Source organism: Bombus flavifrons, chromosome 3 (assembly GCF_040668555.2).
Source record: "Bombus flavifrons isolate JBK064 chromosome 3, iyBomFlav1_principal, whole genome shotgun sequence".
NCBI lineage: Eukaryota > Metazoa > Arthropoda > Insecta > Hymenoptera > Apidae > Bombus > Bombus flavifrons.
The window spans coordinates 5,072,514-5,096,044 of NC_138444.1; the positions used below are offsets into that span (position 1 = coordinate 5,072,514).

General features: G+C 34.3%; 1 protein-coding gene across 1 annotated transcript; it reads right to left on the minus strand.

Moving 5' to 3' along the window:
* Positions 1-1,298: 1,298 nt before the first annotated feature.
* Positions 1,299-23,159, minus strand: fuss (SKI family transcriptional corepressor fussel). Its single transcript, XM_069110377.1, has 6 exons — positions 23,064-23,159; positions 22,110-22,411; positions 21,159-21,751; positions 19,515-19,840; positions 4,115-4,244; positions 1,299-1,550 (listed from the first exon to the last, which is right to left on the minus strand). The coding sequence occupies exons 1-6, from the start codon at positions 23,157-23,159 to the stop codon at positions 1,450-1,452; spliced, it is 1,548 nt and encodes a 515-aa protein (XP_068966478.1). The 3' UTR covers positions 1,299-1,449.
* Positions 23,160-23,531: the final 372 nt, after the last annotated feature.

The window sequence follows — 23,531 nt, forward strand, 5'->3', positions numbered from 1 at the left end:
TTTATAATTGAATTATATAATAATATATAGTTGAATTTACGAGTAACATTTCTATATTTATACACTTGTCATTGTATATATGTATAATCATTATTGAATTAATACTGGACAGATTGATTAGACAAAAGCTAAAAATGCTGGAATATCTTTATAACAGACAATGATAAAAGTTGTCAAAGATAGTTTTTGATATGAGCTCCGTTTTTTTCTCTGTAATTTCTCTGTAATTAGTTAACGTCAAAGAATAATTTATTTTAATTCCAGGGAGAAGTATAATCGACTATTGATCGTCCTTTCCACAATCAATTTTCTGTCATCGTATTTGAAGTTCGTGACTAACTGCATTTTTCCTGCCATTTACACACGTACGTACAGTTCAATTGTTCGTAAAATTACAAAGTTTTGTGATACAAACAATTCTCTATGTGCACGAAACTTGATGATTATACGCATTCATATAGTTCATCATAAGAATCGAAAATAAATATCTCTAGATACGTACAAGTTTTGAGCGAAGTTCTTTATGTATATGTATCTATATCGTGGAAATTAGTTACATGAATATTTATAATAGTGTTTTTTGTGCGAGCGTAATTGATCTACAAAATTAATTATGAGCGTAAAGAACGAGGACGACGATCAAATTTTTTTGTTTTTTTCGTGTCTTCGTGCATTTCGTGAGTTTGCTCAATAATAAAAAATACGTAACATTTTTATCCACACTACTCGATTAAGACTAGTTTTGCTACGTCTCTGCGATGAAAATTGAATGAGATTCGCCTGGTGAAAGATTGCGTTAATGGAAAAATCGAGAGGTTAGAAAGTGAAATGATTATTTAAAATAAGGATCTCCATCGTCTAACTTTCTGGGCCTTCTTGCGCAATAATTTATCAATTAATAAATATAATGAATTTTATTGATCAATTCGTACTTTTATTAATTTTAACTTTACCATCGAAAAATTTTGAAATTAATTATAATTATTACTGGATATAGTTTCATTTGTAAGTTAGAAATTTCATTTAACGCTTATAAAAGCCAACGTACTTTAAATGAAAAATTTTCAAGTATATTGTTAAAGAAAAATCTTGGATATTTGACATTTATTTTTCCAACTTAAAATTTATAAATTCCCAATTTTCTCATTGTACACTTACAAAAAGACAAAAAGGCAAAAGAGAGCCATCAGATCAACGCGCTTTAAACTAATTGGAATTCACCGGATCCGAAGCTGAATGCCGACGGAGACCCCTAATTTACAGTGTCTTTTTGAATTACTCTCTACCTCATTCCCTCTCTTTCCCTCTTCTACTCGTCCGTTCTCTCTTTTCCTCTTCTTTTTCTTTCCATCCTTTCTCTCTCTCTCTCTCTCTCTCCCTCTCTTTAACCTCCATCCCTCACACTACTTCTCTTCATCCTCTTTCAGCTGCTACTGCATCTCGTGTCGATTAATTAGTGGGTGCAGACGGGCTATGAATCTGGCCGTAAAATATTCCTCGTGGATGGCAAGCGGAACAATCCGCACTCGTTCTCTCGTTCGGCTCACTTCCTGCAATCATCATTGTTGAAAATTAACAAAATTCCGCTCCGCGTGCAAAGCCAAATCAAAGGAAACAAACAAAATCGAAAAACCGTTTCATTTATTCATTTAGATTGAATGGGTAATGAACCGGGCGAATGGTCTCCGGCGAAATTGAAAAGTTAGTCGAGCAAGTTGGGCGCGATTAAAGGTGAGCTCTTTCGATCGGTTCCGTCATATCGATTGGTATCTTTCTCTTTCTCCTATTTTTTTCTATGAAAAATTTAATATAAGAGCAATGTAGTTCTAGAAATAAGGAATAATTATGTTTTGTGGCAGATTAGAATCATAGTACATATTGTGAATCAGAGATAGTATTAGATTGTGGTAAGTCGATTGTTGTTTCTTAGAACTTGATCATCGCTAAGAAATTGAGTATTTTTAATGGAAAAAGTATCACGATGGATGTGCATATACAGGTTGAATCTAGTAACTGGCTCGAACTATAACTGTGTTCCTATAGCAGATGGAATAAAATTGTAGAGGCAAGTTTTGCATCGTTTGTCAAGTTCTATCATCATGCAGTGCGATTTTTTTCAGAAGTGTCTCGGTGTAGTTACAAGGTACAATTGTACTTTTTTTAAAGGGAACTCTACGATTTTATTTGCATTAATTGATTCCTCGTGAATCATTGCGAACAAAAAGATATTAGGATAAATTTATAAAAAATTGTTTTGTCTGCAACAAATGCTCAGACGTTCCACCATTGCATTCTGAACATTTCCTCGCTCGTTTCTCTATCTTTTCCATTACATTGTATGGAATTTTTTATTACATTTCATGGAACATTATTGAATAATTGTAAATACGGTAAATTATATCCTGTAGGGATTCGATATAATGGACAAAAGCTTTCTCTTCAAGAAGTCTACGTTAGTCAAAGCATTTTCGTTTGTTATCGATGATCTCATGTTGGCATTCATATATACGGTACATCGATTATCTCGTTATTTTCAGCTTACGGTTGTTTTCAATGCCGTGATTCCTGCTCCAGCCGAAGTATTACATGCTTTCATATAAGTAAACGTATGCAACACACATATACATAATATTCTAAACATATTTTTCATTGATTATTTGTGTATCTTTATCTCCGTGTTTTCTCTATGTTTACACGTTAGTATTAATGTTTGAAGAGAACAACTGCAAGAGAAAGGAAAAAAATATAATGTATACACAAAAATATTGTTGTTATCTCTATACTCAATGGTAAGATCAGAATAGTTATTATTTTATTGAATGGATAAATCTATCACACCGTTCTGAGCCAAAAAACCTTTATTGCACGCGCTTACAAAAACTGGGGATAAAAACAAAAAGGCATCTTAAGCTTATCGATTAAATCTATCGATTGTAACTAGGATCATCTTCTAGTTACTATTTCTTATAACTAACGCATCTGCATATGGATGGCGAGCACGAAGTCACGTTGTCATTTTCAACAAATATATACAATTATGTTATGTGCATGCTAAATTATATAATATTAAATTATATAAATTATATACATAATAGTAAAAATATATAAGGAATCGAACCCAATAATTCCATAATCTTTTATATTATATTAAAGAAAATTAATTGTAACGAACTCTATAATTTAAACAGAGTTATAGACTGTATTTAGACTTTTTTTTAGAAACAAGGAAGGAATTCGTTTTTAACGGAAGGAAAGTTAAACTTGATTGCATCGTGCCATACTTGAACTCGAGAAGCGAAAGTGCGCAAGCGTCGTCGGAAATCACGCCTCCTCGTCGAGAGAGGAGTTCACCCTCAACCCCTTTTCCTGTTATTACCAACTCCAAGATCCACCCCCGCGTCTGATATCGAGGCAACCCTCCGTTCTCAGTTAACACTCTGGTCGCAACTAATTACTCTAATTAATTGAAACTCCCGAGCTTCCTTTGCACCACTCGTGCCACGCTAATTACTAATTGCTAATAACAGAGGAGAAGCTAGTCCAAAATACCGAGCAGATTAAACGTTTACCAAAGCGATGTTTATCATTTATATTATTTAGCTGTCGAATGGTAATTATTTTACAGAATTGTGTCTAAACGACGATATTTGGATATAATTTCTATTGCTTAGTTGTCGAATGGTAATTATTTTGGAAGATTTTCTCTAAGTGGCAAGTGATCACGTTAGAGATGTTAGACAGCAATTTCGTTACTGTTTGGTTTCTGGAGTTGATTGGGAATAATCATAATGATGCATTGGAATTCTTGAAAATACGGCGAGGATATTTTCATGGATTTTAGTAGGAATTATTTTCGGGTTAAATAGTTGATAATTGATGCTACATGTAATTTGTATTTGTATATTATATATTTTACTATCGACTGCTGAAATTAAATAAATGAATTTATATATACCTTTCCTACATAAATTCTGTTAACACGATTCCTACATACATTTTTACTTACAACATTATTGCTTATAAATTATAAAGATTATACTACAAACAGAACATTTTCTAACTAAAAAAAAACAATATCTATTTGGTATTATGTGACTATACATATATTACACACCTTTTATTACATTGAGATGCCGGTAAAAGCTATTCCCTTGCCAGGTGTCGGGACTTCTTGCAGGTTGAAGTTCTGGTTTAACGTCACGCATAGCTGCTGTCTCCTCTGCTATCTTTTCAGCTTCTCGTTCCTAAGACAGAATCAATCGGAATATCGATTTTAGTTTTTCGAAATCGTTTCACATTAATAAGTAGCAAAGTATTCATTTTAATAAATGTTTTTTACAAATATGAAAAACGTATTACATTTAGGGCGCTCAGTAAACCTATTACAAAGCACTATTTCCGTTATTTTTAATATGGTGAAATGCTTAAGGAATGAATTGTTTTGTTCGAAGAAACATCCTATGATGCAAAACATTTTGTTCGTGGTCAAATTTTTCGAGATTTAGAATAATCTCAATATTTCCGTAATTTGTAAAGATGAAATCTTCTATTTTTTTTATATATCCTTATCTTATCATTCCTTGTCTTTTGTACACAAAGTTATACAAAATTCTATGTAATTAAAGTATTTCTCAAATTATTACTATATTACTATATTATTACGAACACATACGACAAAAGGACGTTTATTTTTCAATCGTTCAGAAGGGTTAACCACTAGAACCATAGTAATCGGATTTAAAAATCGAAGAATGATGTTAAACTTCAGCCATAAACACGTGTCCAGAGGTGACGTTCACTTTTTCCCGTTAATGACAAATGACTGAATGGAATAAGGACAGCTAACGTGAACATGACCATCCAATCATCATGAACGACCACTCAGTTATGCAACGATGGCCACAATCCTGTTGATGTGTTGTGACCAACGTTGGTTTACTCGACGATCTATAATCTAAAACGCAGCTACCTGTACAAGCGGGACGTGGTACTTTATTTAATGTTTCCGCCGATAGCAATCGTCAAATTACTTAAATTAATTTAATCCCTCGACACGGCGCCGATCAATTCGCGTGAATTATTCCTGGTTCCGGAAGTTGTCGTCCCTTTTTACTATATGCCACCATTTTCGCGTTTTGGAAATATTTGGATATAAAGTAGAAGTTAGTGTCAGTGTTCTATTTTTTGTATTTTTCATTATTATCATTTGCAATTCAATTATCCTAATGTAAGTTATAGTCTATGCATAGTTTTTTGCGTAATTTAAGTCCATTTAAAAATTATTTCAGGGAACATTTCAGTAGCTGCTATAGTACATTTATTTTATGTTTGTCATACGACTAATGAAATAATAATTCGATTTTATTTACTCATATTTTCAAACAATAATAATTAATTGTAACTAATGATTCGTTTGACATTATTTATTTATATTTCGAAACAATAAATGAAATAGTAATTTATGTTAGTAAAAGGCACAAGGCTGAGACTTTTTAAAAATACAACCTCGCGTGTCGAATGCCTAGTATTCATAGTTTTCGCGTGCTTCGTGTCACGAAATGAACGGAGATCAGGGTATACGCTGATTTTTAAATAATGTCTGTCACGCGGCTGTTTCATAGAACTGATTTAATCACTGAATCATATCAGAAAAATCGATGACACATAATGTGTTGCAAGCAAACCTGCTGTATAATTTCAGAGCATCGACTTCTCTGACTAACATCAGATACTAATCGTACATTTTACTTAAATAAGACACTCGATTGGGAAATGAGTTTTTATGCCCAGTTCTAATTTAGTAAATTGAAAACATAACATAGTGGCCGTTCTATTGTTCTAATGTTAATTATTGCTTGGTAATATCAAATATTGATGTATTAAATGTAGATAATTATACATGTATATGAAAAATTATTATTAATTAATATATTTTATATCCTATTATAAAATTGATTATACAAAGAAACTTTAAAAGAGATACAATCTGAAAAATATTTATCAAGTAATAAAATAAAGATAGAAGTTGATTATTAGATGCACGCACGTATAGTAGAAATGAACAATCATAATTTTAATTGCACTTAAAATTTATTATATTCTTGCACGCTCGAATCTTTATTGTAGCTATCATAAAAACAGTGAAATATTGATTTATCTTTACAATACAATATTGTACTAAATGAAGATCGTAAAATTGCAGGAGAAATAACAAAATTTATGACGGTTGATATTAAAAGCCTTAAATGAACGAACTCGTATATCGAGGAAAATGTATAATCAATTAATTTTAATCAGTTAATATTTCACATTTGTTAGCACCATTTCTCTTTTATGAAACAAAAGGTTAATAATAACGCTTCGCTATAATGTAGGAAGATTGGAAACATTATCGGAGAATATAATAAAATGTTTAATTTCAACTACTTAATATTTATTAATGTTGTATTTTTAAATTCCTATTTTTATCTTATAAAAACATGTGCCTATTTCAATTATATTTTACGTATTATCTTACATGCCGTTTATCACACAGAAAATAAATGAAGAATAACATTTTTACTGGAAAATAAATTATTTTTTATTTCCTATATTCATTTTCTCTTGCATTATTTCTTTGAAAACTTTAAAGAAAGCTAATATAAATAATAGTACTATGCAAATAAGGGTAAGATCATTTTTTTACCATAGATTCTTATAATATGGTTTTTACAAAGATGACTCATTGAACGTTAAAAGAGGCTTCTTAATTAAAATTTTTAATTCCACTTTGTCGTTCATTGGTCGTTATTCGATACTATAATAGATCAGGACGAGTAAGGCGCCGATAAAATTTTCATGGTGTTTGGGATTTCAAGTAATTACGTTTTGTGTACACAGGAGCTTGACGAGACGCGCTAGGGGCATAAGAGGGTCGATTTATCTATTGTGAAATAATTCAAGGAGTCGAAACATTAGAAAGGGTAGATTTTAATCGATAGACTTTGCTCCAAAACATACTTTGTGTGACTTCTTTTCATTTATTATTGTATTTATACATTATTTGTTATTTAATTTCTTTTCCCAATTTTTATAATGTTTAGCCTGTATCTCATGAAAATTGAGGTAATCCTTAAATAAACCGACAAAATACCTACATTCAAGATTTAGCCGAAAATCTGAAGTTACAGTTGTAAGATATTTATTGCAAGTTAGCTGTTTATGCTAGTTTGCTGGATGAGATACACCTTAACCAAAATTCCTGTAGCACCATAGAGGAATCAATAAATCTATCATCATCGTCGTTTATTACTGCGATGAGGTCGCTGCTCGATTATTTTCAATATTACTTCGAGAAATTTCTATTTGCTAGAAAATTCCTCGCAATACTATAAAGGTTCCGTGGAGCGTGCATTAACGGCAACATGAAGGTTGTTAACAGACAGCGGTGACCAATCTCTCGCGGATCACAAAGTAAATGTAATCGGCGTGGCTTCCGTGGCGGCGTTACGTGACAACATAATCGTTCTACGGCCGGGTTGAATATTTCATTAGAGGCTGATAGAGGCATCACGCTTTGCAATCGCTTTTGCCTGTTCGATATCTAGAATCGTGCATCTCTGCGATTGCTGTGACGCGCTCCACGTTACATTTTGAGCCACGATTCTCACGATGCCATGCGGATTGCGAAATTCACATGTTCCGCGCGATTCTACTTCTAATCTCCACTGGTAATTTGTACTGTTTAACTGTCTGGGGCGCAAAATTTTAAGACAAAAAGGAAAAAACACCATAGTCACACAGAAAATTTATTTATAACTACGATCGTTCTGGACGTGTTGTGGACACGTATTGACCAAATCAGTAAGTAAGTAAATACATGCGTTTATCTGTGCGTCCATCAAACATGCATTAGTTATATCTATGGCAAGATGAAGTCGATGGTGTTACTGTGTTTCGATCTTATATTTTGAGGGGGTATGAGAAATATTCCACTTTGAATGTATAAGTACCTATCAAAGCAGCAGGGCCCTTTATTCTATGCATCAAAGAGTCAATTAGATCGCCGATTTTTATGTATTTATAGAGAATTTGAAAATTGCACAAAGTGTACATATGTAGGCAATATGAAAAGTTATCTAAACTACCGAAAGTATAATGCTTACAATATTTGGTAGATAATCTTTAACGGTATTTTACAAGGAAAGCTAGTTTGCGCCAATACTTTTGTTTACCATCGTATCTATGTACAAATTTCATAATTTCGGTATTCTAGTGTTAAGGATATTTGTTTCTTTGCAAATATTCATCGCACAAAACACATTGTATCCAACAAATTAAACTATGGGTGTTTATACAAATTCATATTTTTATCAATTCATGTATAAAGATTGGATTTAAAGAGAAATTTCTTTCACTCTGTAAACGTTATATGTAATTAGTACTGTGAATATTTTTTCTATTTTCGAATAATATGGGTATTTTATAAATTTTCGTGTATTTAAGTTTCCTATAACTGCACAAACATCGGCAGTCTAACAATAGTAGTACACGCGTAAATTCGCATAATTGTAACGGAACAGAACTTGCTAGCGTGATCGGCGAGAAGTATGGTTTGGGAATGCGTATGGCAACGAACAGGTGTTCGATGGAGTAAGGTACCCCATGTATCCTTACAATTGGCACATATGTTGTTTATAACATCCGTGCAACCTCGTTGCATGCGCGAGCAAATCTGAGCGATGAACTGGCTTTTCGTAACCGATCGATTCGTTACGATAATTTGCGGATTTCAACACCGTATGCTCCATAATCAATAGAAATGATCAACCTCACTATCATCCTTTTCATTAACTTTAAAACTAATTAAAAGAAATATTAGGAAATGTAGAAAATTATTAGATGTAGAAATATAAAAGATATAGGAAATTATTTATGGTATTTACTATAAAATAGTAGACGTAATAGCGTGATACTTTGTTATATTCTTTTGGAATGCTTTTCACGTACAAGCAAAAGATAAATAACTGCGTTTTATCATCGTAGGAGTTGCGCATTGAAGACGCAACGAATGACATAGTGTTTCGTTTTTTTTCTCCAACTTCCCTGCACGTTCTCACATAACCCCTTGGGTAAATTGTCCGAATGATAGATCTCGGACAAGAAACAAAGGGTGAGGTTAGAAAAAGTAGAGACGATTGCGAAAATTCAAGGTGTACGAGCCAAGCTACGTATCTTAGCAGATTACCTTGTTATTATATCGCTTGTACGTGATAAGCATAGATGCTATCGGTACTTTTACAGGCATTGGAGAGTTTCGAAAAATTTGAGCACGATTCGTGGGAGAGAAATAGGATAAAACCGAAAAGTAAATAATACGGTATCCATAGATGAAGATAAAGAAGTATGATAAAAATGTATTGATTTTTGGAGAAAATTATGTGAACATCTATAGCGTAATATTGGCAAACTGATCAATTATTTCTTAATAATAGGTGTATTAAAGTATTATAAATATCTGCCATTAATGATATATACCATGTAAAATATTTAACATGAAAGAATTAAGTATTTAAAAATTAAACAACCCAATTAAAACGTAAATCAGATTATTGTAACCATCTATGATCCAAAAATACTAGCTAACAGTTAAAGCAAACACTTAAAATAAAGATTTCTTCAATGAAAAAAAACATAGAGGTGGGCCAGTTACATGTTAGCAGCGAATACGAGATACGTTCCTTTTTCAAATAATTCAAATTTGCTCGAGTAGATATGAGAAACGATCTCATAGTTTCTTTTATTAAATTTACATCCCTTGAATCTTAAAAAATAACGAAACATATTTGAAACCTATTATGTTTGAGTAAAATTCGTCATTTATATTATACAGTTTCATATGAATTCCATTATTCACGAGCAGATATTTATTAAATAATCATCATAAGAAAATTATCATATATAATAACCAATCTACAACACACTTGAAACCTTCTCGGGAAATATCTTTATCCCAAGAAAGGCGAAGAACCGAGCAATTCAAATCCTTATTATATGTCCTAAAAGAGGAAAATAGGCAAGTAACAGAGAGCGATTTTAGGCGAATTCTATGCAATTATTCAGTAATTTAGTACGAGAGCCTCACCGTATTTAGTACTATTACCAAGGAGGAAATTAGTATTTTTATTTATGCGAGTACCTAGAAGGCGTTGTGTACTTTACAAGAACTTTAAGCACGATACTATAAGGAAGACTATTTCCATCGTGATGAAAGCTTATTATTAAAATTTACCGATAGAATTGTCTTCCCTCAGCCCACCCAGTTTCCGAAAAAATACTCCCCAAAAACCTTTTACAAAAATGAACACCCCCATCACAACGTAACTCACCTCTATCTTTCCATCTCTTTCCGTATCAATTAAACTCACCGTAGCTAGATGAAAATTTAATCGTTCAGGCAATCCTTTTCGTACAACCAATCGCAAAAACTGCTTTGTAGTACTACACACTGACACGCAATTTGATTGTGCGACAATCGGTTCGTCTCTCTAAAAAACGTCTCTATTCTCCCCTTTGCGTATCCATATCGGTCGAAACTTTTGCTTTTACGTTTACTGGCTAACAAAAATCCATCGCTGTACAGAAACGAACAACCAATGTAGAGAGTAGAGAGAGTAGGAGGAGGAAACAGGGTGAAAGAGGTGGAGGAAGGTGGAACGAGGGGGATGTTGGCGCACGCTACGATTGTTTCTCCGTAATCCTTTATTGGATCAACGGGGCTGAAACAATTGAGCGAGCCATAACGCGAGGATGGGCTGCTGGTACAGGGGCAGACGAGCGTGTTGAGTTTTCGGTCTGGCGATGCCGATGGGCCTCACTTCGTGTAAAGCGTTGCAAGCAAGGGTGGAGACGAGATAGAGGGGGTGTATAAGCGAGGCTGGGCTCCGATGATGGGGGCGGGAAAGGATTTCTACCTACTTTGCTCCGGTTGAACGGAGTTACAAATGGGAGAACGCGGAACTCATCCGCGAGAGGGGATTCTCAACTGGTGCTTTTCTATGTTTTTGGTTTGCCGTTAGATGGATCGGTTGGCTAATTCTAAGATTCGTCTTCGTCTGGTGATTTATAAGTCTGCTACTGCTTCTTGGCTACGTAATTGGTTAGGTTGTGTTGTTATATAGTAAAATGTTTATAAATTTTAGTGCTATGTTATTATTAATATTAATTAATATTAATATTAATTCTGTTCAATAACAATCTAACAAATATCCAAGTAATAGACATTGGTTACTTCTAACGAACCGTTAACTATTTCCTATGTAGGTTTTCAATATAATGAAACTTTAAACTGCCTAAAATTATTCGTTACGTTCCATGTCCTTTAAAAGAAAGAAGAAGAAGAAGAACAGCGAGGAGAACGGTAAAATACGTAGATATATTTAGGCGATTGGTAAAATGAAGGGAGAATCTTTCTGTCGAGGGGGTTAAAATAATGGGACATAAGTGCGATTTGTACAAGTTTGGATCGGGAATGTGAGCCGCTCGTCGCGTGCAAAGTTAGTACGCAATCGTGTTAGTCGAATCACTTCCAGTCGGTCGATCTTGACCAAATTCATAGCGTGTTGCGGAATTATGCCGGGGAATTGATTATGCTGCCTATAATGTCGGCTTTATTCGAGAGCGTTGTCCGACCGATCTCGCGCCATCGAATTCCCTTCGTCCGCGTTACTTCTGTTTCACTGAGGAATTTTTTAATTTCATCCACTCGTTGATTCATACCATTTTACTACGTCCGCATTTAATTATAATTCTTGTGTGCTTTATTTAAATTTATTATAATAATTATATTTATTTCGGGTATTTTTTAATTATTTTTGTTACAATTTCGAACTTTGTAATGTAATTCTGCGAATAATATAATTCTCTTTAATCCTACATATACATATATTTCGCTGATGCTTAAGAATGATTTATTTCGGGTATTTTTAAATTATTTCTTTTACAATTTCGGACTTTGTGGAATAATTCTGGTAAATATAATTTGAACGCCATATTAGATTGGCATAAATTGATATTTTCTTGACAAAAGAATTCCATTAAAACTTTTTTTTTGGAATGATATTTTAAATTAAAAACAGTGATTATGTCGCTCAGAGATATAGAAATAAATTTTACAATTATTAAGCCTATGGTATTAAGAAAATTTACTGATGTCGGGAAACATATAAGTATTGTAATTTTAATAAATATCGGAAATTTAATTTTGTTCAAATTTTGCCAATGTAAGATATACCTAACTACTTTGATTTTAGACAGATTTTATTTTTATTTAAAAGCCAAAGATGAATTGTTAAAGAAATGAAAGTGTTTTTTTTTTTTCAAATTTTCTTTAACAACTCGTTATTTAATATCATTATATAAATTCCAAATCTTTTATTTATTAACTTAACCTGCAATACATATATAAAAAATTTTATATGAAATACTACGGATACTTCCGGGAATGATAAAAATCATATTATTATAGAAAACGTCTTTATAAATTGCTATGGAAGTAGAGACATTAGACTGACATATTAAACAGATGTCATGGTTGCTTTTTATGCAAATACAAGTTGATCATGATGGAGCCTTCATTACATGTCGGCACAAAACACAGCCGCCATTAAAGTAACAGTAATAAATTAGATGATTAATAGTCTGCATAAATGTTCATTTTATCCACAGAAAAATATCGTTGATTATCGTGATCCAGTAATATTTCTGCGTTAGTTGTATATCTAGTGAAAGTAATTTTAGAGCATAACAAGTAGCTAATAAAATAGCTTAGTATGAATAAAAATTAATATTATAAATAAAACATGTGTTATTTGGTAATTATAATTATTTATTATTCGCAACTATTCTTATAGAGTAAAAAAATAAAGAAATATATGAAACTAAAATTATAGAAGCAACTTTACAAATTCTTCAAATTTCAATATCATTATTGAAAAGAGGAAAACATAATTAACGAGAAAGCGTAAAAATTCCCATATACGAATAATCTTTCCTTTTAAAATATATCCAAAAGTTATGAAAATGAATCGTTTGCGTTGGAAAGAAGAGAATAATGACATTTTAATTCGAGGGACGAGTAGTAGCATATGGAAATGTAAATTACGCGAGCGTAGTGGCTGCCGCTTATCGTGGTGGAACATTATTTGTAGATTCTCAATTTCGCATGGGAGTTATGAAATAATTTTTCCCTGAAACCCTCTTATTCAGACAGCTGTACTGTGAACACAGCACCAGGGGTTAACGAGTTTCATCCTCGATGCACCAAAATTTCGTCGCCTTTTCATCGATGGTCCGCCCAAATACATTTTATTTTTCGACAGTGTTCAATGCGGCCGGATCATGTTTTTTACATACCGATCGGCAATTTCCAATCGATTCGAACCTAGTGGAATGGAAAATTAGAAAGAATAGCGCTAGTGTTTACGGATAAGACAATATTTTTATCCATTAAATTGCTAATCTTTCTACATTTTTTCTAAGTTTAATATATTTATAATTTTAGTTTTCTTTCAAAGCTTAAGTTCGAAATTTTTAATTAAGCGTTCGACATTAGCCAGCAATTAGCCAAGTTTAAGTAAACTCGACAAATTTTCAAACCCAATTTTGTCGAAAATGAATCGTCGTGTGAACAAATCTTATATCTTTGACTTATATTTTTCACGTAGAATCGCTTCCTTGCTGATTGTATTATGATTACTGGAACACCCTGTATATCTTATATTTATTACATTTACCTTTCAAACGGAAAAAGAGCAAACGAAACAAGCTGAACAGTGGAACTCCTTTGAAAAAACCCTATTCGTGGTGAAAATTATTCAGCGTTAGGACACGTGGCATGCAATTACACGCGTCGCTTGCATGAAACGAAGCTACATACATATTCTCGTGTATATTCTCGTTGGTCTAATGCGATTTGCGCGAGATGCCCGTGGAGAAATGTCATCGTGGGACGAAACGAAGGTCCGCTATGGAAGTTGTGGGCGGTGACTGTTGATTTAATTATAATCGTCAGCTCCGCCCAGCACCCTTCAATTCAATCCAACTTCCACCCTTTATTTTCCCCTCTGCTCTGGTTCACTCAGTGTTTCTACCTTTTCCCTTACCATTTAAAAATGTTTTCACCGAAAGTCTTCATCTTTTGAACGCTACACTTTGTTTAAAAGGAAGGGAACTGTCTCGATTAACTTTTCATTGCGATGGTTAATTTGCATTAAAAGTAGCTATGTAGTAATTTAAAAGACCGTTTGATGTGGGTTTTGTGAGATGATTTTTAGTGAAAGGTTTATTTAATTCAAGTACTTTTTCAAAGGAAAATCTTTCTTAACTGATCCTATATGTAATACAGTTAATTCAAATTTCTAAGGGTGAAGATATGTGTAATTAATAATTTTCTCAAACATCTTATTTCAAGTTTACTTTGTTATAATAGATATCTGCTGTTATTTCATGATTTGCTGTCTAAGAGTGTTCTTCGTTGTTTCATTTGAATAAATAGAATTATATTACTTTACCACTAAATAAAGTAAACTAAACTAACTAAATAAAGTGTTAGTCTTCCAATAAATGTAAGAAATATATACGCCAATATTTATGGTCGCTATTGTTATATACATACAGTAAATTATTTTTTTCAATTGTATTACTTACGACTCTCTTGGATTAATATGTTTCATAAATGTTTGAGATGAAGCGATTTTGAACGATGTAAAGCGATAGGTACTTGAACGTAGCAGGTTCGTATCAAGTGAAATGTTACCGGGTTAACTTATTTTAGAAGATGCTCGTGAGTAGATATAACGTACGTACATTCGTGCGATATAGTCAATTTAATCACAGAGTCCCGAAGGGTTTCATAGTATATAAGGTCAAACGTTGGCATTTCATTCTAAGCAGGGAGAAACTTTGATGGTGCTCAACGATTGTTAAAAATGCCAGCTGGACCTTCTTAATTAACGTTTGCTAAAGATAAGATATAACACGTGATATCCTAAGTATTTAGTATGTTTAAACAATCAAGAAAATATATATAATTATTCTTTTACGTTAATTTTCCTTCTTTTACTTGGTGTTTGGTGCTTCCTATACTTGAAAAGCATTAGACTAGTATTGCTTGATATGAAAACATATTTTTTTGCATAAAACCATTTATTTTAACATTTTCCATCGCAATCTATATGTTTAAACTATAATTGCTTATTTATATGTTGTCAATGTGTGGTATATTTTAAAACATTTCAGACACAAAGAAATAGGTTTCTGTTACACGTTTCTCAACAGTACATAGTTGCTTTTTCCCCTCCTAGAAAAGTTTTCTTGCAAATAAAGTTACAAGACATGCATATTTTCCTTTAATCCATCCTCTTCTCAGGTTGATATCTTTTCACGTTTGATATCCCTGACGTTTCGCCTTCGCGAAAGTTGACAACTGACTAAAAAAAATCGTTCTTTGTAGTAACATTTTATTAATGTTTTATAAATATACATTTTTACAAAATGTTCATAGTTAGATTTCCAACTAACTCTCGCATTATCGTTAACCCAATTTGGTTATTTACGACGACAAGTCAATTTCTTTTACTCGAAGAGTGAGACGGCATCACGTAATAAGAATTCCAAAGAAGTCTGTATAACAGTTGGCGCTCCTTCGAAAATCTAATGGCTCTCCAGACGGTCGAAGCGCAATTAAAAGTTGCGGTCGAAACTAACTAAACCAGCCGAAGTTTGATTTAAACGTTTCCTGGCTGCTGTTCCTCTTCCTGCTTCTACGTGACACCGTTTAATTGCATTTAAATGGATGTTGGAGAAGATCTGCGAATGTCTTCGTGTGTTTCCTCTTTAACGAAAACCCGATGCAAGGAGAATTGACGCGAACTAGGGATGTTCGTTAATCACGATCGACCAAAAGGATCTTAATTGACCAGAGGAACTTCGCGAAGCGATAATCGCCTCGTCCTTATTTCGTGGCGTTCGAATACATTAAACGTTTCTCGTTTCACTTTTATCCTCATTACTATTTGAATGAATCCATTGCGACGGCTTTTGGAAAGAAATTGCGTACTTTTCCTCGGGGTAGTCACATTTCGCTTGGAAATTTACATTCCTATACTTCCTTTCCCTTTAACCCTGCTATGATCGTTTTAATTTTGATATTTCGATCTTGTTGTTAGTTCAACGGACAGACAACAATTCTTTCATACGATACGATCGCAAGTAAAGCAAGAGTAAAGTTTGAAACAAATCTGAAAACGATAAAAGTTTCCAAGATATTTACTGTAAGCATAGTGAGCTGTTGTACACAACTAATCGCCACCTTAACCATACCACAGATGTGTGGCGAAAATGAAAATACCAAATCTCCGTGTAGATTACTTTCCTCGACCGATCTGTCCAAGCGAGAAATAACTGCAAATAACGTTCGGGGATTACTTAGTTACCGTGATACACTTGTGGCCCTGACTCTGTGTGTCGCGCGATGCAGTAACTGGGTTTTCCACTTCTCCTCTTGTCCGTGTGGGTACCTTTGTGACTGATATATCTATGGCTACGTGAACCAACGTATACACACTTGATGTCGTCGAGATGAGAAGAGAGAAAGGGAGAGAGAGACAGAGAGAGATTTTGGTGAGTCTCTTCACAAAGTACGGATCTGTCCCACTCGACACCAACAAGGGGGAATTGAAAAGCTGCCTGGCAATCCGGATAGCTTATCCCGGTCGAACCCTAACCTTCCTGTATCTGCCTTTTTTTTCATGTCTTCCTCTCTGTTACTCATTTCTCCACCCTTCATTTAACTCTCATGGATAATTATTGCTAATTGTTAATACTTCTTTTAGATGAGAGAAAGAGGGAATGACGAGTTGAGATTATAGAGTTGTCTCATTAATATGGGATACGGCTTCGAGAGGAATGTTTTCGTATGATTATGATGTCGCTCGAGGTTTCCGGGTTAAATCCGTATACTAGAGGAATTGCATGAATATTATGCAGAATATATATAATTATACAATTTGCAATAAATTATAATTAGAATAAAAAGTAGCATGTACGCCTTTCGTGTATATGATATTTAGAATGAGATCTAAATGTAGAGTAATATTATCTAGAAGCCGACAGGCTCGATTACAGTAGATTGCTGGCTACAACTCGGTTTAATTCGATTAACTTGGTGCAAACTTGTTTGCTAGGTATCACGTAACTCCGAGTTATCTCGTTTTTCGTTTACAGAAGGGGACGGCGTTCACGGGTGGAGCTACTCTTTTTTTTTACTAACACAAATATACTCCGTTATTAAACGATCAGAATATATAGCTTTATTCACTACTCAATGATTAAAGATCCTCACTGACGCTCTAATGTATTACTTTCTGAAACAATGTTTTCTGAGAAAACATAGTACATACACTCTTTTTAAATACGTTGGTGGAGGTATTAATAGAATGATCGGATACTCGGATGATTTTCATTTAGAAGAGTACCCAGTATATTTTTGGTTTCGATATGGTAAATGGATATTACGTCTATGTTCACTAAGTAGTCGTAATCTTAATTTTAGTTTTGTCAAGTTTAGTCTAGTTACATACTTTTGCGAGCCTGTGTATAACCAGCGCTCGCAAGAAAAATCCACAAGATTAATAACAAATTATAGAGGATAAACAGGAAACTTGTTTTCTCAAAGTGGGCTCGTGCTATTTTGCAATTCCTGCTTTCGATTACTTCCGTGATTTCCTTAATATGATAATTAATTTCCGATGTGCTCGACTCGCAAAACGACAGTAGTCAAGTTGCATGACACTCCATGCATAACGCCAACATAACATCGCGGTCGTTCATTTAATTATATCGCCGGCATAAGTGTATCTACACGCTGTGAGCATATTATGTCCAGTCGATCGCGCGAGCCCGTTAGTTCGTATGGTTACGGAGTATTTACTGACACAATAATTATCGCAATTGACGGGGGCAGCCGCACGAGCAGTCAGACCGCAGAGCAAATTCTAGGGACGTCGAGTAGTATTACGTGGCAGGAAACTCTCACCCTCTTTGCTCTATTCTCTCTCTCTCTCTTTCTCTCTCAGATTTACTTGATTCGACGGCTTGTATCGACGGTAACGAGAGGGCACAGGACTCCTGTATACCGATCATTAATATTGGACCGAGTTCTGGCTATGTCAAAGGGGACGAATCCTTCGAATCCGATACTCAAGGTGTTGATGGTGTTTGAACTGAAGGAATGGTGAAGGGAGAACTTATAAATCGGGCAGCTTGTTACTCGTGAAAGATTGCTGAAATTTGTTTGATTCGACGGAAGTGTTCATTGAGGTTTGTAATATATTATGGAAAAAGTATCTCTGATTAATATAGAAGAAAGATATGATAAGTATTTATACACTTCGTCGATTTTAATGAAATTTTAGTGAATTTTTAAAATTAAACTAGGAAATTTTAATATGACACAGTTGAAAATAAATCTGTTGCGTCCAAAGATGTAAGTCATTGAAGAATATCCGATAGATGAAACCTGACTTCCAAGACAACGGTTTCTATTAAATAAAAATTCTAGAAACATAGTGATGTTAGTAGCATTAACGATAAGGGTAGTTCGCTTTGTGTTCGCACGTAACTAAAGAAACATATGTAAGAAACAAGGTGGTAGATAAACTAATTTCACTCGCATTGCTTTTTAACCCTATATTTCGTGTGGATGGGCCACGTGCAGAAGTACCTACTCGAATTAGGGCGTGATTGTTGCGAATTACCGATCGCGAGTTTGTGTACACCATAAGGTTTAGTCGACATATTTTCAGGAAAGACTCGTAGAGTGCCAAGTGTTTGCTGACCTATCGGTGCTGATAATGGGTGACGATGGAACCTTTCGTAATTTCGTTATGCTCAAAGGGTATAACAATAGCCACGTGCCTGTCGTTCGAAAACATTGTACTGCTACGCTTTTGATTCTAATACTGGGTTAATGGAGTCTCCATTAATTAATACAATGCTTGAACCTGCGCCTATGAATGTCCTTAGTATATTGGTTTCTATTCTATTCTTTATTTTTGTTTAAGATCGATGATAGATAATGTATAATCGAGTCATTAATATAAAGAGTATCGATGAGATTAGGTCTTCTTTAATTTGTCGATTTTGTTTCTTAGGAATGATACTGGAAAACTGATTCGTTCTCTAGTCTGTAAATAATCCTAGCACATAAATAATTTCGAAATAAATTGTAATCTAATTAATTTATGCGCTGAATAATCGTATAATGAATAATAAAATTCAGCAATGTCGAATTGTTCAAATTCGAAATTTACTTTTTGCATCCATAAATAATTCTAATGCTTTCTTGTTGATTTTAAGTTCTCTAAAGAATTTGAAAACGGCAGAACGTATCATTTATTTTCATTGTAGACGATTTTTTATTTGATCAATTGTCTTTGAAAATCTATATTAACTATTCATTATAAATAATCACTCACCGTTTCTCGAGGAGGACTCCAACACTGTGGCGAATTACGACCACTATGACTACTGGTAGCTGAATTTGAAACGGAATGAAGATTCTGTGCAGTAATGTTTAAAGGTGTCACTGGATCGTCTTCTGTTGTCTCTATATCCACTTCGTCGTCAGAATTATCTTCTTTTTGAGATACCGAGGTATCCGATGGTTGTTCTTGAGTCACCGATTCAACTATCGGTGGTCCACGAATCACAGGACGAAAGGCAGACTGATGCAATGATGGATTCACCGTTGGTATAAGCGATTCGGTTGGATTGGAACCGCTTATTGGCGGTGGTAGAGGACCTTGAAGAAAAGAAAAATGTTATGTTACGCTATGTGTTATGTTAACTTTATGAAGAATATTAATTATTACGTTAATAGAAAATACAACGATTAGAAAGATTTCTGACAAATCTATATGAATAAGTCTCTGAGAAAAAGCTATATGTGGTTGGAAGGCTTTTGATTTGTCATTGATGGAATAATTCTAGAATAATGTGACTTAATGTAGTAGAATAATGTAGAGAAAAAGATGAAGAAAAACATTTGACGATAAATCCATAAAGATTTATAAAAAATCAAAATGTAATATTATTAAAAAATAATGGCAAAAGTAAATATTCAAAAATAAAAAGTCCGAAAATCAAATAATACAATTTTACTAACATGCCATCTGAATACATAATTGAATTTTCCAATTCTTATATGAAAAGTTCTTCTACGTAAAGATTAAAAACTCAATAACTTTTCTCCCTTCCACGTTCTTCAAATGTGTATAAAGCGTCTCAAGAAAGCAGCGCTTCTTTTATATGACATTTCATAGAAATAGATACACACAAAATATACTACGCAAATAGATAGATACAGTTGCACATATATTGTGAGTAATCCTGGCAATGAATTCAAAACATTAACTAACGATATTTGTTCGCAGCAACGGTTAAGCTAATCCTCTAAATAGCTTGTGCATTTACGGCTAAAATTCGTTAGTATCACTGGTAACTTTTGCACGCCACTCGAATTAATGGTCGGTTCTCTTTGCACGAGAAATTTTGTCTGCTATTAGTTAAAACAATTTTAAGTGATTAATACTAACTCTGACAAGAAAATGGAAATAGCCATGTTAAATCGATCGCGCGAATACACATATGTATGACTGCATAGTGGGACGTGCATTAATAATTATTATCAAAGACCATTACCTTACACGCGTGGGAACATGATCGTTGCACCGATTAATAATTTTCGTAGCACTCTTCACATTCACATATTCCCTGTAATTATACTAATGAACTCTGCCTCCGCAATGTAATTTCTGCTCGCGACGCGTGTAATCTGCCATATTACGCATTACAATCTGCCTAAACTGCGTTATTAACTATAGAAACGCAAATTTCTAGAATTTAATAGAATAGAAGAATTTTGGCTAATTTAAATATAATAAAATATACACGTTCTAGTAAAATATGTCAAATTAAAATATTCCACAGAAATACACCAGTCAAATATACCAAGTTTAATGAAATATATCGTTAAAACGCGCAATTAAATGCACCGAAGATAATAGATCAAATGCAATATCAATGCCAAAAAGCAAATCTCCAAGATATCACGAACTCACCAGGAAATAGCACTGGTCCTCTCTTAGCGAGCCACGGGAGAGCGTAGGGTGAAAATGGAAAACCGGGTGTCTTGGCGGCAGCAACAGCGGCAGCCTGTTGATGTTGATGCCACACATAGTCCATCACCAAGCTTCTAGACAACGGTAGAGGTAATTCTGGAAATGGAGGGACACGTGGATGCGTGGGCGACGGCACGAGGGTCGGAATTTGCGCCGTAGGCGATGATCTCGGCTGCTTTGCAGGACTTGGCGACTCCCTTGACGTTGGATTATTAAGCAATCGCTTTCTAGTGCCGCCGTTGAACATTGCTTTCACATCCTCCCACGCGTGCACCACCTCGTCCGGCGGATTTCCGGAAAGTTTCATGTGACGACGCCAGGAATTGAAATTCGCCGCGTCCGGTTGCACGTATTTGTCCGATGGGCCGATTCGGTGTGAATGGAAGATGAACTTGTTGGGGGAAAAGAAGAGGCCACAGTAGGCGCACTTGATGCATTTTGCACGCGAACTGTTATAGCGAGCTGGTAGAAACGCGCCTCGACAGCCCCAGGCGCATTCGTGGTGTACCGAGAAAGCGAAGTCTTCTGGTAATCTTGAAGAAAACAGAGTGTCTTTGAATAGCGATGCGGCGATTCTAAATGTGAGAAATTTAGATTCTATGTGTTAGAAGAAAATTTATAGTTCGATATGTACCAAAATGATTAGGTTTAAGTAGGTTTAAAATTGTGCATATTTTCAATAGTCGTAAAAAAAGAAACTCTGAAATTCGTTGCTTTGTCGAATTTGATAGTTCTAGCGTTAAAAATCTTTATACGTCAAGTTGAGGGATTTATTATATTATATGTTTTTATGTCAAAGGAGACACCTTTACATGTTAAAACACATTCTATGGAGTGAAACAATATGATTCCTAACAATTTTGTGAGATAGCTTGATAAAAGTAAACCAACCTAGGCGGCGCATTGTCGCCGAGGAACGATTTGCAGAGACGCTCGGCTTCCCTTCGCGTAATCATGCCGCATCTTCTGGAGGAAACGGGCATAGCGCCGGCTCGACGGAGGATTTCTAACTGGACGGGAGTACATTGCACGCAGGTGATGCCCAAAGCTACCCTGCGATTGTGGATCTCGTTGTAACTGAACTGCTTCAGCAACGTGTTGCTTATCTGAGCCAAACATAGCCTTTCTTGACCCTCGATCACCAGGGACACGATGTGAATGCCATAGAGAGATACAGTGCCCACCTGCAACTCCTGATGGTTTAGGTTCACAACGTGGTTCTTCGATGTTAAGAACGATACTATACGAGATACGAACTACAAAGAAAGAAGTAAACAAGATGAAAATTATAAATCAAAGTAAATGTATCTTCAGATTTTATTTTAATCTTTATAATTCTATATACGATCCTTGTATAATAATAATTTACAATTAATTAGCCAACATTGAGCGACACAAACACGACAATAAAGAAATATGCAATGTTATTTCGTTTGTAAAGTGTTTCATTTTCCCTATCCCAATAAATAATACCATATAATAATATGTAATAATAATTCCCTTGATTTCGCAGAAATTTCACTATATTTTAATTTCTACAATTTCATATATAATCGAAATCTCATATAATGACAACTTACAATTAATTGGCTAACGCTGAGACAAAGAAATAACGTTACTTTGTTTCGGAATATCGCGTTTTATCTGCCCTATCCAAATAAATAATATACAATAATAATTCCCTTGGCTTCGGAAAAATTGTTCAAAAATAATACTAAAACCTTCCCACCGCCAAAGAAATAATGCGTTTTATCTTCAAATAAACGCGGATAATTCGTGATTGCGGAGCGTTCACAGGAAACAATTAAAAAATAAAATCCCATAATATAAAAACACATGCGATACCTGATTGGATTTCGAATGCGACTGTGGCTGCGGCGATTGTGCTGATTTTTGGGGCGCGGTTATCGGCGGCATCGATAATACCGCCGGCCCATCCATTCTACTGCAACAAAAATAAAAACAGAAGAATATTCCTGAAATAACAATCGAGTTCAGTTTTTACAGGCACTCATCTCGCAAAGCCCACTTGATAAATTATTTTCTCTTTGTCTCTCATACATGTATATACGTACACGCTAATGAATGCTTTTCGAATTACACCGATCGGTTTAAATTCTGTAATATTTTTCAATATGAATGTAATAATACTATTATTCAATGGAAAAATGTAATATGAAACGGCGTTATTAAACGGCGTGTTATTATTGTTCTGTATTGTTGGCATTATTGTATGATATTATTGCGCTTTAGTTGTTTCCGTTTTGTGTTTCCATTGTAATTATACTTATTACGCTCTATTGATCATCTGAC